This window comes from Lissotriton helveticus, chromosome 2_1, assembly GCF_964261635.1.
Source record: "Lissotriton helveticus chromosome 2_1, aLisHel1.1, whole genome shotgun sequence".
Classification (NCBI taxonomy): Eukaryota; Metazoa; Chordata; class Amphibia; order Caudata; family Salamandridae; genus Lissotriton; species Lissotriton helveticus.
In genome coordinates, this window is record NC_136059.1 from 103,496,544 (window position 1) to 103,508,564 (window position 12,021).

Consider the following 12,021-nt stretch of genomic DNA (forward strand, 5'->3'; position numbering starts at 1 on the left):
AAACAAGAGCCAGTCCCCAAAAATGAGTGGCAATGGGCACAACCTGCAACCACTAACCCCACTCCTACAAATCACTCAGGCCCACCGGACCGGTTAGCCAACAGTTGCCCTGTGCCCATTTTTCACTATGATTTGACATTGTTGGAGAGGTTGATGGTGCAATAGTTCCAGCTCTTCTAGCAGCTACATAGTATCTTGTAGCTCGAAGAAGCCCCTGTGAGGGTGGCCGTGTCAGAGATCCTTCCCGTACAGGACAATCTCAGACAGGGGCTGTTTCCAGGAGCTATGAACACTCTGCTTTTACCTGATTGAAGAGCTGCTCCCCATACGGTTGACCATGCCAACTTGCCGGAGCATCGGCTGGTACATGCAGTCGTTCATCATATGGCTCTTGTCTGGATCGAGTCAACAAGCATTGGCTTTTCCACTTGTTGGCTCGCTTGCAGTCCATGTCGAGCGCAAGACTCCGTCCCATCACTGGCATTTCTTTAGTGCACATAGGGCCATATGTATCAAGATACCCATTTAAGAAATCGCTATTTGAGAATCGCAAATGGGTATGTATGTACAAAATCGCATTTTTCAGTGATTTCTTAAAATTCCTTAATTGCGATTAGCAAATTGTGAATCGCAATTAAAGAATACTTTCCCATTCATTTCTATGGGCCAGGAGGCCCATAGGAATGAATGGGAAATTATTCTCAATTTGCGATTCGCAATTTGCTAATCGCAAATTGAGAATAGTTTCAAGGGTGCAGGGGTGTCCAAAGGACACCCTGTTGCACCCCTGAAATATGCATGGGTGCACATGTGGCGCACATACATGCCCTAGGGGCATGTGTATGTGCTTCACATGGCACTTTGAAAAATGCAAAAATGTGCATTTTTCAAGGAATTTGCAACTTATTTGCGAATCCCTAAGGACATTTTGCACATTTTTTTTGCTTCATACATTGCATTTAAGGAATCGCAAAATTTGCGATTCCTTAAATGCAATTGCAATATAAGGAATCGCAAATTTTGCGATTCCTTATTTTGCACCAGATTTTGCTTAATACATACCATGGAGCAAATTTGCATTCGCAAAGGCCCAAATTCAGTGAATTTCGGCCTTTGCGAATACGAATTTGCTTGATACATATGGCCCATAGTCTCCTCTTCGCTTAGGTTACTGATTTCATTCAGGTGATTACATCGCCAGTACACAGAGAATGGGAGGCAGGGCTTTGTCTATGCAGGCTTATGCTTTCTGTAGCGGTGTCCTCAAAGTCTATGGCCAAGGCCCATCTCATATTATTTAAGTGTCTACTGAACACCCATGTATTACGGACCCTCTTATCACCAATGCAACGGTTAGATTTCCTCTGCACCAGGAGGCCACGTGGAGAAAAAGCTAATGAAATAACATGGGGGCTTATTTACAAGGCCAGTGTACCACCGGAACGGCACTTTTAATGTTATCCCTGCGGTGCACTTTGCTTACCCATGTCTACGAGGCCACGTGAAGCCACCCTGCATGGCTTTTCATGGCCTCATAGATATGGTGTGAGGCAACACAGCATGCTGCAAGTCTGGGAATGTGTCAAATGCCATGGGTGTTACATGGGAACACCCACCACAAAGTCCATGGCACGCCGCCCCATCACAGTGCGGAGCAACGCAGTGGCTTGCGCCCCATTGCCTCACTCCATATATACAAGGCCATGAAAAGCCACGCAGGGTGGCTTCACGCGGCCTTGTGGATATGGGTAAACCCAGTGCACCGCTGGAATGTCCTTAAAAGTGACGTTCCGGCAGCGCACTAGGCTTGTAAATAAACCCCTTGTGTCGGGGATAGGGGGAGCTTCAAGGCATATATTGTTGAGTTTTTGGCACACCTCATTATCTTCTTTGCACCCCAGTAGTGGAGACATCACTAGTGCCGGGCTTCTGGGCGGTGAATGAGGGGTGTTCCAGGGCCCTCTTCTGCCCACACCCCCATTTCTTGGGTTCACACTCCCCCACTCTGCCATGTCTCAGCTCCTCCAGGGCTGCGCTCCCCGCGCGCCGCACAGTGGCGCTCCCAGGTTCATTAGGGGGCCAGGTACAGCTGTGCTAATTAAGACATTTTTGCATGATTAGCTTGGCGCCTCATTTGCATAGTATGATGTCAATACCAGGGAAAGGATCCCCTTCTTGTGGTGAGATAGCAGCGCGGCTCGGGCACCGGGGTCCTGCAGGTAGATGCACTGAGCCACGGGGGGGCGGAGTCTCATGCCTCCCCGCTCTGTAGTGGGGGGTCAGTCTCCCCCCATTTTTATGGGGCTCCATAAAGATCTATAATGATCACTCTTGGTCTCCCCCACACTCTATTTCATTATTTTTTCATTACATTTAATGCTGTCTGGAGATGGTTAGTTTTGTTTTGGCAGCAATGACAAGGGCGATGGGAGGTGCAAGCTGCAGTGGCCTCCTTGTCATAGCCCTGGCACTTAATATTTTACAAATTAAGCACTGCGCGTAGGGATGGCTGGAACCAGTGGTTGATTCAGTCATTAGCTATAACGAAAACTGTGTTCCTGGTTAAACGCAAAGAGTGTTGATTTGCACTGAGCAAAACACGTGTAAAGTACATGTCCACCCTGAAGGGGACATGAACGCTGAATGACAGATGTTTATTGTTACTCAACGGTACTCATTTTATAGACCTCAGAAGGATGAGTGGACCCGCCAAGAGGTGAACCTGTGACCATGTGGTCAAACACAGGCCCCTAGAATGGGCGCATCTACTAGGCCACCAGACCCAGCACAAATACTGGCTTGCCCCTCACCCCCTTTTCTACGTCCCGAAAGCGAACGTGAACTTTTCTGGATTAAAGCCAGAATGTTGAATTCTTTCTAAAGGCAGACGAATGTCCATACTTTCTGGTGGCTTCTGTTTCTCTCCCCCAACTGTTCCATCCTGCACTTCTCTCGGGGCTAGATAGGTTTTAGGTGATCACATCTTCACCTGTAGTAGACGTGATTTCTAAGTCCGGCTTCCCCACTTAAGTAAATTGTGTACTCCTGGGAAAATACTTGGGGCTCATTTATGAGGCCGTGCGTCACTTTTACGCCGCCGCTGCGTCACTTTTTGTGACACTCCATCAGCGTAAAAAAAGTGCCTTGTTGCACCATATTTACTAAGTGACGCATCTAAGTAGATGGGTCACTTTGTAAACCCCGGCGCTACATTATACCTACGCCAGGTATAATGTATGCAAGGGGGGCGTTCTGGCGCAAGAAAGGGTCATAGAAGTGACGCAGTGAAATCTATAAGATTTCACTGCGCCACTTCTAGGACACAAATGCGTCAATTTCTTACGCCTGCCTCACAGCAGGCGTAAGACTGACGCAGGCCCTTTCACATGGGGCTTGTCCCATTTGAAAGGACACATTGTTGGAGTTGCGTCACTTTTGTGACACAGTCCAGCAATGCGTCACTTTTGCGCCATACAGATACGTCAGAAATACTCCTTGCGCCATGATGCGTCATACTGTAAATATGACGCATCACTGGTGTCGCAAGGAGGGCGCAGTAAAAAGTGACGCATCACTGTTTTCACGCAGCGATGCGTCACTTTTCAAAAATGAGGCCCTAGCTCTTTTTGTGCCTCAGTATCCATGTCTACAAGTTTTGGTGAAATGGGTTTCACATGTATTCTCAATTCTTGCTCCTCTCCGTCCCTGCACCCACTCCCCTCTCCAGAGCCCCCCCTCCTCCCCCCCCCGGTAACCTTCAATACTTGAGGCCTGGTCACTTTCACCAGCTCTCCTTGACTCTCCTCAGTGGAGCACAGAAGCCGCCTTATTGCAGCCACTGACCAATCTTCATCTCTGAGACCATATCTAGCCTCCCTCTTGCTTCGGGCTCTCTTGTTATGTTATGTTTTGTTATGTTATGTTATGTTGAAGCTACTTGTAAATCCCACCAATACCTGGAGGTGACCTGGCACTATCTCTACTAAACAGGTTATGGGGGAATTACTAATTGCAGAAAAGCCTGGTTTTTAATGCTTTTCTAAAAGATAGCAAGTAAAGGAGCCCATGCTTTAGCAGTGCAAGTAACAGTGGGGCATATTAACAAGGCCTTTATCTCCGCTTTTTTGGCTTTAAATGCCAAAGAAGCGGAGATAAAAATATCGACCTATCAACTGGGTGCTAACATGCAAAATCGCATGTTAGCACCCTTTTTACTACATTTCCCTTTCCATCTCTAATGAGATGCAAAGTGGGTGTTCCAGAGCAAAATAATAGGAGAATGTCGCTAAGTGACATTTCTCCTATTATCAAGCTTCACTCTAACCCTGTTAGAGACAAAAAAGCAGCGCTAACCACGGTTAACCCTGCTTTTTTACGTCTGCTAATTTTCAGACTTAGCCATGTAATCCAATGGGAGGTGGATTACATGGCTAAATCCCCCATGGGCTATCAACAAGGATATCCCTATCCTTGTAGTTTTATCACTGCATTACCAGCGATAACCTCCCAAAATGCCGCTATCGCTGGATTTTTTTTTGCCTAGGCGATTAGCGTTTTTAATAACATGATAACCAGGCGATATTATCCAGCGATAGCGGACGTTAACAAAATTATCGCTAAGCACCCTTAGCGTTAATTTTCCCTGTTCCTTGTTAACCCGCTTCTTGCATCGAACGTTCAGTGCTGAACGTTCTAAGAAATGGGTGGGTCCGCGTCGGCCGTTGGACGTGCGCAGTACTACGGAGGTAGTGCTCGCAACGTCCAACGGCCGACGGCAGCACTAAAGAGGTTAATATGCCCCTAAGTTTCTTCTGTCCCAAGTGGAGCGTTTGACTCTGGGGACTATGACATTTCTGGCCCGATGAGCTCAGCATCCTGCTTGGCTCGTACTGTTTAAAGCTGTGTCTCAGATAATCCGGGCCAGAATCAAGCAGTTCTCTATAGGCGATACACAAGGCTTTGTACCTGATCCGTTGCCTGATTGGAAGTCAATGTCGTTTTTGGATCTCTCTTCGACAAGAGGCTTGCGTTTGCCAAGATTGAGACCCACCACACGCATCCTGTAGCCATCTTCCCGGTATCCATAAGGATGAGGGATTGGGTCTGCTATGTACTCATTTGGCACAGCCATGAAGCATGACTAGGGGTGAGGCTGCCCCTCTAGAAGCTCATTCCCTGGGCGCAGAAAGAATAGATTTGGAGAGAATTTTAGAGATATTGGGAATCACTAAAGGCAAAAAATGTCCTTCTGGAGGGTTTGTGCCTAGGGAAGATGGTTTAGTGCTGACCACCATTACAAGTACCCATCCCATAACTTGGTGGAGGAGGTGAGTTGCACAATCATGCTATAGAAGTGTGTTCAAGGTGTGAGTGCACATTTGTCCCTGCGCACTGCCCGGCGGTCAGTGGACAGCATTAAGTCCAATCTGTGAAATTCTCTATGGGTTGTGAATCGTCATTTCAGCATAAAAAGATATGGTGGCGAGTGATTCTCCCAGTAGCTTGTTTGCAGCCATATTGTCAATTCCTGTTAGCTGGAACAGTTCAGCATAGAAAGTACAGCTAGTTCTCAGACCATGTCACCCACACCATAAACATCACATCTACCCCCTAATGAAGTTGCACCAACACCAATGATAGTGCCGCTGTCTATGAAGCACGCACGCCAGAGTCAGAAATGCTATCTCTCCAGGCCTGCGTTTACACCATAGTCAGCAATGCTATCTCTCCAGGCCTGCGTTTACAGCATAGTGAGCAATGCTATCTCTCCAGGCCTGCGTTTACACCATAGTCAGCAATGCTATCTCTCCAGGCCTGCGATTACACCAGAGTCAGCAATGCTATCTCTCCAGGCCTGCGTTTACACCATAGTCAGCAATGCTATCTCTCCAGGCCTGCGATTACACCAGAGTCAGCAATGCTATCTCTCCAGGCCTGCGTTTACACCATAGTCAGCAATGCTATCTCTCCAGGCCTGCGATTACACCAGAGTCAGCAATGCTATCTCTCCAGTCTTGCGTTTACACCACAGACAGCAATGCTATCTCTCCAGGCCTGCGTTTACACCATAGTCAGCAATGCTATCTCTCCAGGCCTGCGTTTACAGCATAGTGAGCAATGCTATCTCTCCAGGCCTGCGTTTACACCATAGTCAGCAATGCTATCTCTCCAGGCCTGCGATTACACCAGAGTCAGCAATGCTATCTCTCCAGGCCTGCGTTTACACCATAGTCAGCAATGCTATCTCTCCAGGCCTGCGATTACACCAGAGTCAGCAATGCTATCTCTCCAGTCTTGCGTTTACACCACAGACAGCAATGCTATCTCTCCAGGCCTGCGTTTACACCATAGTCAGCAATGCTATCTCTCCAGGCCTGCGTTTACAGCATAGTGAGCAATGCTATCTCTCCAGGCCTGCGTTTACACCATAGTCAGCAATGCTATCTCTCCAGGCCTGCGTTTACACCATAGTCAGCAATGCTATCTCTCCAGGCCTGCGATTACACCACAGACAGCAATGCTATCTCTCCAGGCCTGCGTTTACACCATAGTCAGCAATGCTATCTCTCCAGGCCTGCGATTACACCAGAGTCAGCAATGCTATCTCTCCAGGCCTGCGATTACACCAGAGTCAGCAATGCTATCTCTCCAGGCCTGCGATTACACCACAGACAGCAATGCTATCTCTCCAGGCCTGCGTTTACACCATAGTCAGCAATGCTATCTCTCCAGGCCTGCGATTACACCAGAGTCAGCAATGCTATCTCTCCAGGCCTGCGTTTACAGCATAGTGAGCAATGCTATCTCTCCAGGCCTGCGTTTACACCATAGTCAGCAATGCTATCTCTCCAGGCCTGCGATTACACCACAGACAGCAATGCTATCTCTCCAGGCCTGCGTTTACACCATAGTCAGCAATGCTATCTCTCCAGGCCTGCGATTACACCAGAGTCAGCAATGCTATCTCTCCAGGCCTGCGATTACACCAGAGTCAGCAATGCTATCTCTCCAGGCCTGCATTTACACCACAGACAGCAATGCTATCTCCCCAGGCCTGCATTTACACCACAGACAGCAATGCTATCTCTCCAGGCCTGCATTTACACCACAGAAAGCAACGCTATCTCTCCAGACCTGCATTTACACCACAGACTGCAGAGCTATCTCTCAAGCACTTGTAGGTACAGTATGGACAGCACATCTACATCTCCAGAAGAGGCACCTTCACCATAAACAGCACAGCTATCTCTCCGGCACTTACATGCACACAATAGGCAGCATGGTTTTCTGTCCAGGCTTGCACTCGTGCCATAGACAGCACAGCTATCTCTCCAGCAGTTACATGCACACGATAGGCAGCACAGCTATCTCTCCAGCACTTACATGCACACGATAGGCAGCACAGCTATCTCTCCAGCACTTACATGCACATGATAGGCAGCACCGCTATCTCTCCAGCAGTTACATGCACACGATAGGCAGCACAGCTATCTCTCCAGCACTTACATGCACATGATAGGCAGCACCGCTATCTCTCCAGCAGTTACATGCACACGATAGGCAGCACAGCTATCTCTCCAGCACTTACGTGCGCACGATAGGCAGCATGGCTATCTCTCCAGCACTTACATGCACATGATAGGCAGCACCGCTATCTCTCCAGCCCTTACATGCAGACGATAGGCAGCACCGCTATCTCTCCAGCACTTACGTGCGCACGATAGGCAGCACAGCTATCTCTCCAGCACTTACATGCACACGATAGGCAGCACAGCTATCTCTCCAGCACTTACATGCACATGATAGGCAGCACCGCTATCTCTCCAGCACTTACATGCACATGATAGGCAGCATGGCTATCTCTCCAGCACTTACGTGCGCACGATAGGTAGCACAGCTATCTCTCCAGCACTTACATGCACACGATAGGCAGCACAGCTATCTCTCCAGCACTTACATGCACATGATAGGCAGCACCGCTATCTCTCCAGCACTTACATGCACATGATAGGCAGCATGGCTATCTCTCCAGCACTTACGTGCACATGATAGGCAGCATGGCTATCTCTCCAGCACTTACGTGCACACGATAGGTAGCACAACTATCTCTCCAGCACTTACATGCACACGATAGGCAGCACAGCTATCTCTCCAGCACTTACATGCACATGATAGGCAGCACAGCTATCTCTCCAGCACTTACATGCACATGATAGGCAGCACAGCTATCTCTCCAGCACTTACATGCACATGATAGGCAGCACAGCTATCTCTCCAGCACTTACATGCACATGATAGGCAGCACCGCTATCTCTCCAGCACTTACATGCACATGATAGGCAGCACCGCTATCTCTCAGGTACTTAAATGCACACGATAGGGACCACAGCTATCTCTCCAGCACTTGCATGCACACAATAGGCAGTACAGCTATCTCTCCAGCACTTACATGCCCACAATAGGCCCCACAGCTAGCTCACCGGCACATAGAAGCAGACGATAGGCAGCACAGCTATCTCTCCAGAACTTACATGCACACGATAGGCACCATAGTTAACTCTCCAGGACTTACATGCTCACGATAGGCAACACAGCTATCTCTCCAGCACTTACATGCACACGATAGGCAATATGGCTTTCTGTCCAGGCTTGCACTCGTGCCATAGACAGCACAGCTATCTCTCCAGCACTTACATACCCACGATAGGCAGCACAGCTATCTCTACGGCACTTACATGCACACGATAGGCAGCATGGCTTTCTCTCCAGCACTTACATGCCCATGATAGGCAGCACAGCTATCTCTCAGGTACTTAAATGCACATGACAGGCAGCACAGCTATCTCTCCGGCACTTACATGCCCATGATAGGCAGCACAGCTATCTCTCCGGCACTTACATGCACACGATAGGCAGCACAGCTATCTCTCCGGCACTTACATGCACACGATAGGCAGCACAGCTATCTCTCCAGCATTTACATGCCCACGTAGGCAGCATGGCTTTCTGTCCAGGATTGCACTCGTGCCGTAAACAGCACCGCTATCTCTCCAGCACTTGCCCATATGAAGTTCTGTGAGGCCGCCAGGCAATAAGCTTGTGTTTCACAAGGGTGGTACAAAGACACATCAGGCTGGCCATCTGGATTTTGGTTACTGTTGTAAATGAAAGACGCCTGGTCCAGTTCTCTTTGCCAAAGCGCCGGGACACCCTTCTGGGTAGCCCGTGCGCTATAGAAGAGACCTAAACATAACATAACATGTAGATTATGTAGGTTGATTTATTAAGATAGATGTTATCATCAAGAGCCCACGAGGAGCAGCCTTCCTGTTGCTCAGCCCATCTTCCTACTGACTCTCTCACACATCCAACATTCCACAGCATCACGTCACCTACACCTCACCATCAAAGTCACACTGGCTGAGGGGCAGGTATAACAGTCACCCAGCGCTGTCCTTCTGAGCCTCGTGTGGTTTTGTCCCCCAGGTGGTGGTGTCGACGACAGTGAACGTGGATGGCCATGTCCTCGCAGTGTCCGACAACATGTTTGTGCACAACAACTCCAAACATGGCCGCCGAGCACGTCGCCTCGACCCGACGGAAGGTAGGACCTTTCAAACCTCCCCTCCAATCAGGTCTGACTTCCAGTCTCTCTCTTTTGATTCCCGCTTTTTCTTCATGTCTCATTTTTTTTCCTTGCTCTACTTCTGGTGCCTCCCATCTCACAGCCTCTCTTCTTGTCTCCTGATTTACTTTTTTACCTTGTTCACCTCTTTTATTTATTTATTTATAAAGCGGCAGAGTTTTGACCCCCGTAGGGGTATCTCTGTGCTTGGGCGGGCGGCATATGGAGGACTGTATGCTGAAAATCAAAAACAGAAGAGCGACGTCTTGAGCTGTTTCCTGAAATGGAAGTGATCCGTGCACTGTCTCAGCTGCAAAGGAAGCTTATTCCAATAGCGAGGACCCAGATAAGATAAAGACTTCGTATCCAGTCTGGCCCTTTTGATTCTAGGTACCTCAAGTATGGATTTGGATTCTGAACGGAGTGAACTCCGAGGTGTATAGGGGATGAATTTGTCAGCAAAATAGGTACGACCAGAGTTGAACAGGGCCTTGTGTATAATGCAGCAGACCTTAAACTTCACTCGCTCCCGTATAGGGGGAGCCAGTGGAGCTGATAAAGCAGGGGTCGGGAGGCAGTCCTGGGAGGGGCATTGAGGATCAGGCGGGCTGCCTGTTCTGAACAACCTGCAATCTGTCAAGAGCAGCCTCGTTGGCAGAGACCAGCAGACCATTGCAATAATCCAGGGGACTTAAGATAAGTGCCTAGGTCAGTGTCTTCCGTGTCGAATCCGGGAGCAGAGGGAAAATACGGCGCAGCAAACCCAGCATATGAAAACAGGAGCCGGCTGTCTATGCATCGTGCTCCTTCAAAGTAAGGGCCTGTTCAAGGCAAACGCCGAGACTTTTAACACAGGTTTTTTCGGAGTGGGGGAGGGGGGTGCCCAAATCAGTTGCCCACCAGTTAGGACTCCACAATAGTTGGACCTCACCGAAAAGCATGATCTCCGTCTTTCCCACATTGCACTGAAGAAAATTGCTCCTCATCCATTGTGAAATAATTCTCATACCTGAGGAGAAGGTCACCTACACTGATGGAGTGAACTTTTCAAATGGAAAAAGCAGCAGAGTATCACCAGCATAGGAGCTGGCAATAAACCCACACATCTTTAACAGGTTGGCCAAGGGAGCCATATAGATATTAAACAGAGTCGGGCTCAAGCAGGAGCCCTGAGGTACTCCCTTGGTCAGAGCTGTTTCGTCCTCTATTATTCTCCATTTGTCTTCGTTTTTCTCTTATGTTCTCTTCCATGTCCCTTGTTTATCTGCCTGCTCTACTTGCCTTTCTTCACAATACGTTCTGCTCTTTCCCATTCCTATTGTTTCTGAATTCATCTCTTAATTTGTATTTCTCTCATGTGTATCAGCTTCTTAATTCTTTCCTCTGCTCTGTCTTCCTGTTCCTCTCTTCCTCTTTGTTGCTCTTCTCTCATCTTTGCTCTCTGCACTGTCTCTTCCTTGGTTTCATCCACCTCTGGAAGCCCTCACCTGGGTGTTGAGTTGTGTTGTACCTTTGCTTGAGGTGTTTGTAGCGCTCTGACTTGTGCTGTGTTCCTTGACGCCCTCTCAGGGTTCACGATGGAATAGGGTGCTGGCTGTAGGGTTGCCTACCTGGGACGCATTGGGTGTGGTGTATGTGATTGGACACGTTCTCTAAACATGTGCGACGGTGTCATTGCGCCAAGTGTGAGCGTGGACACAGTCCCACCAGTGGATATTGCCTATCACTAGGTAGGCCATTCATGGAGCTCAGTACTCACTTCTTGTTCCTTGCCTCCTCTCTGTCTAAAGCAGCCACCCCTTGCATCAAGGCCATCAGCCCGAGTGAAGGCTGGACCACTGGAGGTGCCACCGTCATTGTCATCGGCGATAACTTCTTCGACGGCCTTCAGGTGGTCTTCGGCACCATGCTGGTGTGGAGTGAGGTAGGTCTTACAGCGTAAAACACTCACTAAGCTGCGCATGCTCATGTTTGGTTTCATCGCCTTATTTTCAAAGTTTAAGGCCAGGCGGTGGTAGCTGTGGCTCCCTAACACTGGCCTGGTAGCCACCCTGCTGCCAGCTGGTGGTCGGTAGAAGATTGTCTACCCTGTGGCACCATGCCCGACCAGCAGTTGATGCTGAGGGGGTCGATACGCTTGTTCTTGTAATCCTCTAACAGAGTTTTGCAATTGTGGATAAAGATAGGTAAGAGGTTCAGCTTAGATTAAGAGTAAGGCTCCCAGTTTTCAGTTGTTACTGATTTTTACAGATAAATACAATGTGTTTCCTGTCTGTATTTAATTTTAAAAGCAGAAAAATACTGAAAATTGTGCTGCTTGTGAGTGACCGGCCATATTTTCTTTTGTGAATTCCTAGTCAGCAGCAGAGCAGGTGGACAGCATGGGGAGTTAAAGA

At 48.6% G+C, this 12,021-nt stretch overlaps 1 protein-coding gene across 3 annotated transcripts in view; it reads left to right on the forward strand.

Moving 5' to 3' along the window:
• The window catches only part of LOC144817763 (transcription factor COE3-like), a 473,223-nt gene that overhangs the window by 355,644 nt on the left and 105,558 nt on the right, over window positions 1-12,021 (forward strand). For 2 of the 3 annotated variants that reach the window (XM_078674554.1, XM_078674555.1), the window contains exons 8-9: window positions 9,487-9,604; window positions 11,416-11,549. In XM_078674554.1, coding sequence (XP_078530680.1) covers window positions 9,487-9,604; window positions 11,416-11,549 — 252 coding nt within the window. The remainder of the gene's footprint in view (window positions 1-9,486; window positions 9,605-11,415; window positions 11,550-12,021) is intronic. The other variant, XM_078674557.1, reaches the window with a different exon arrangement.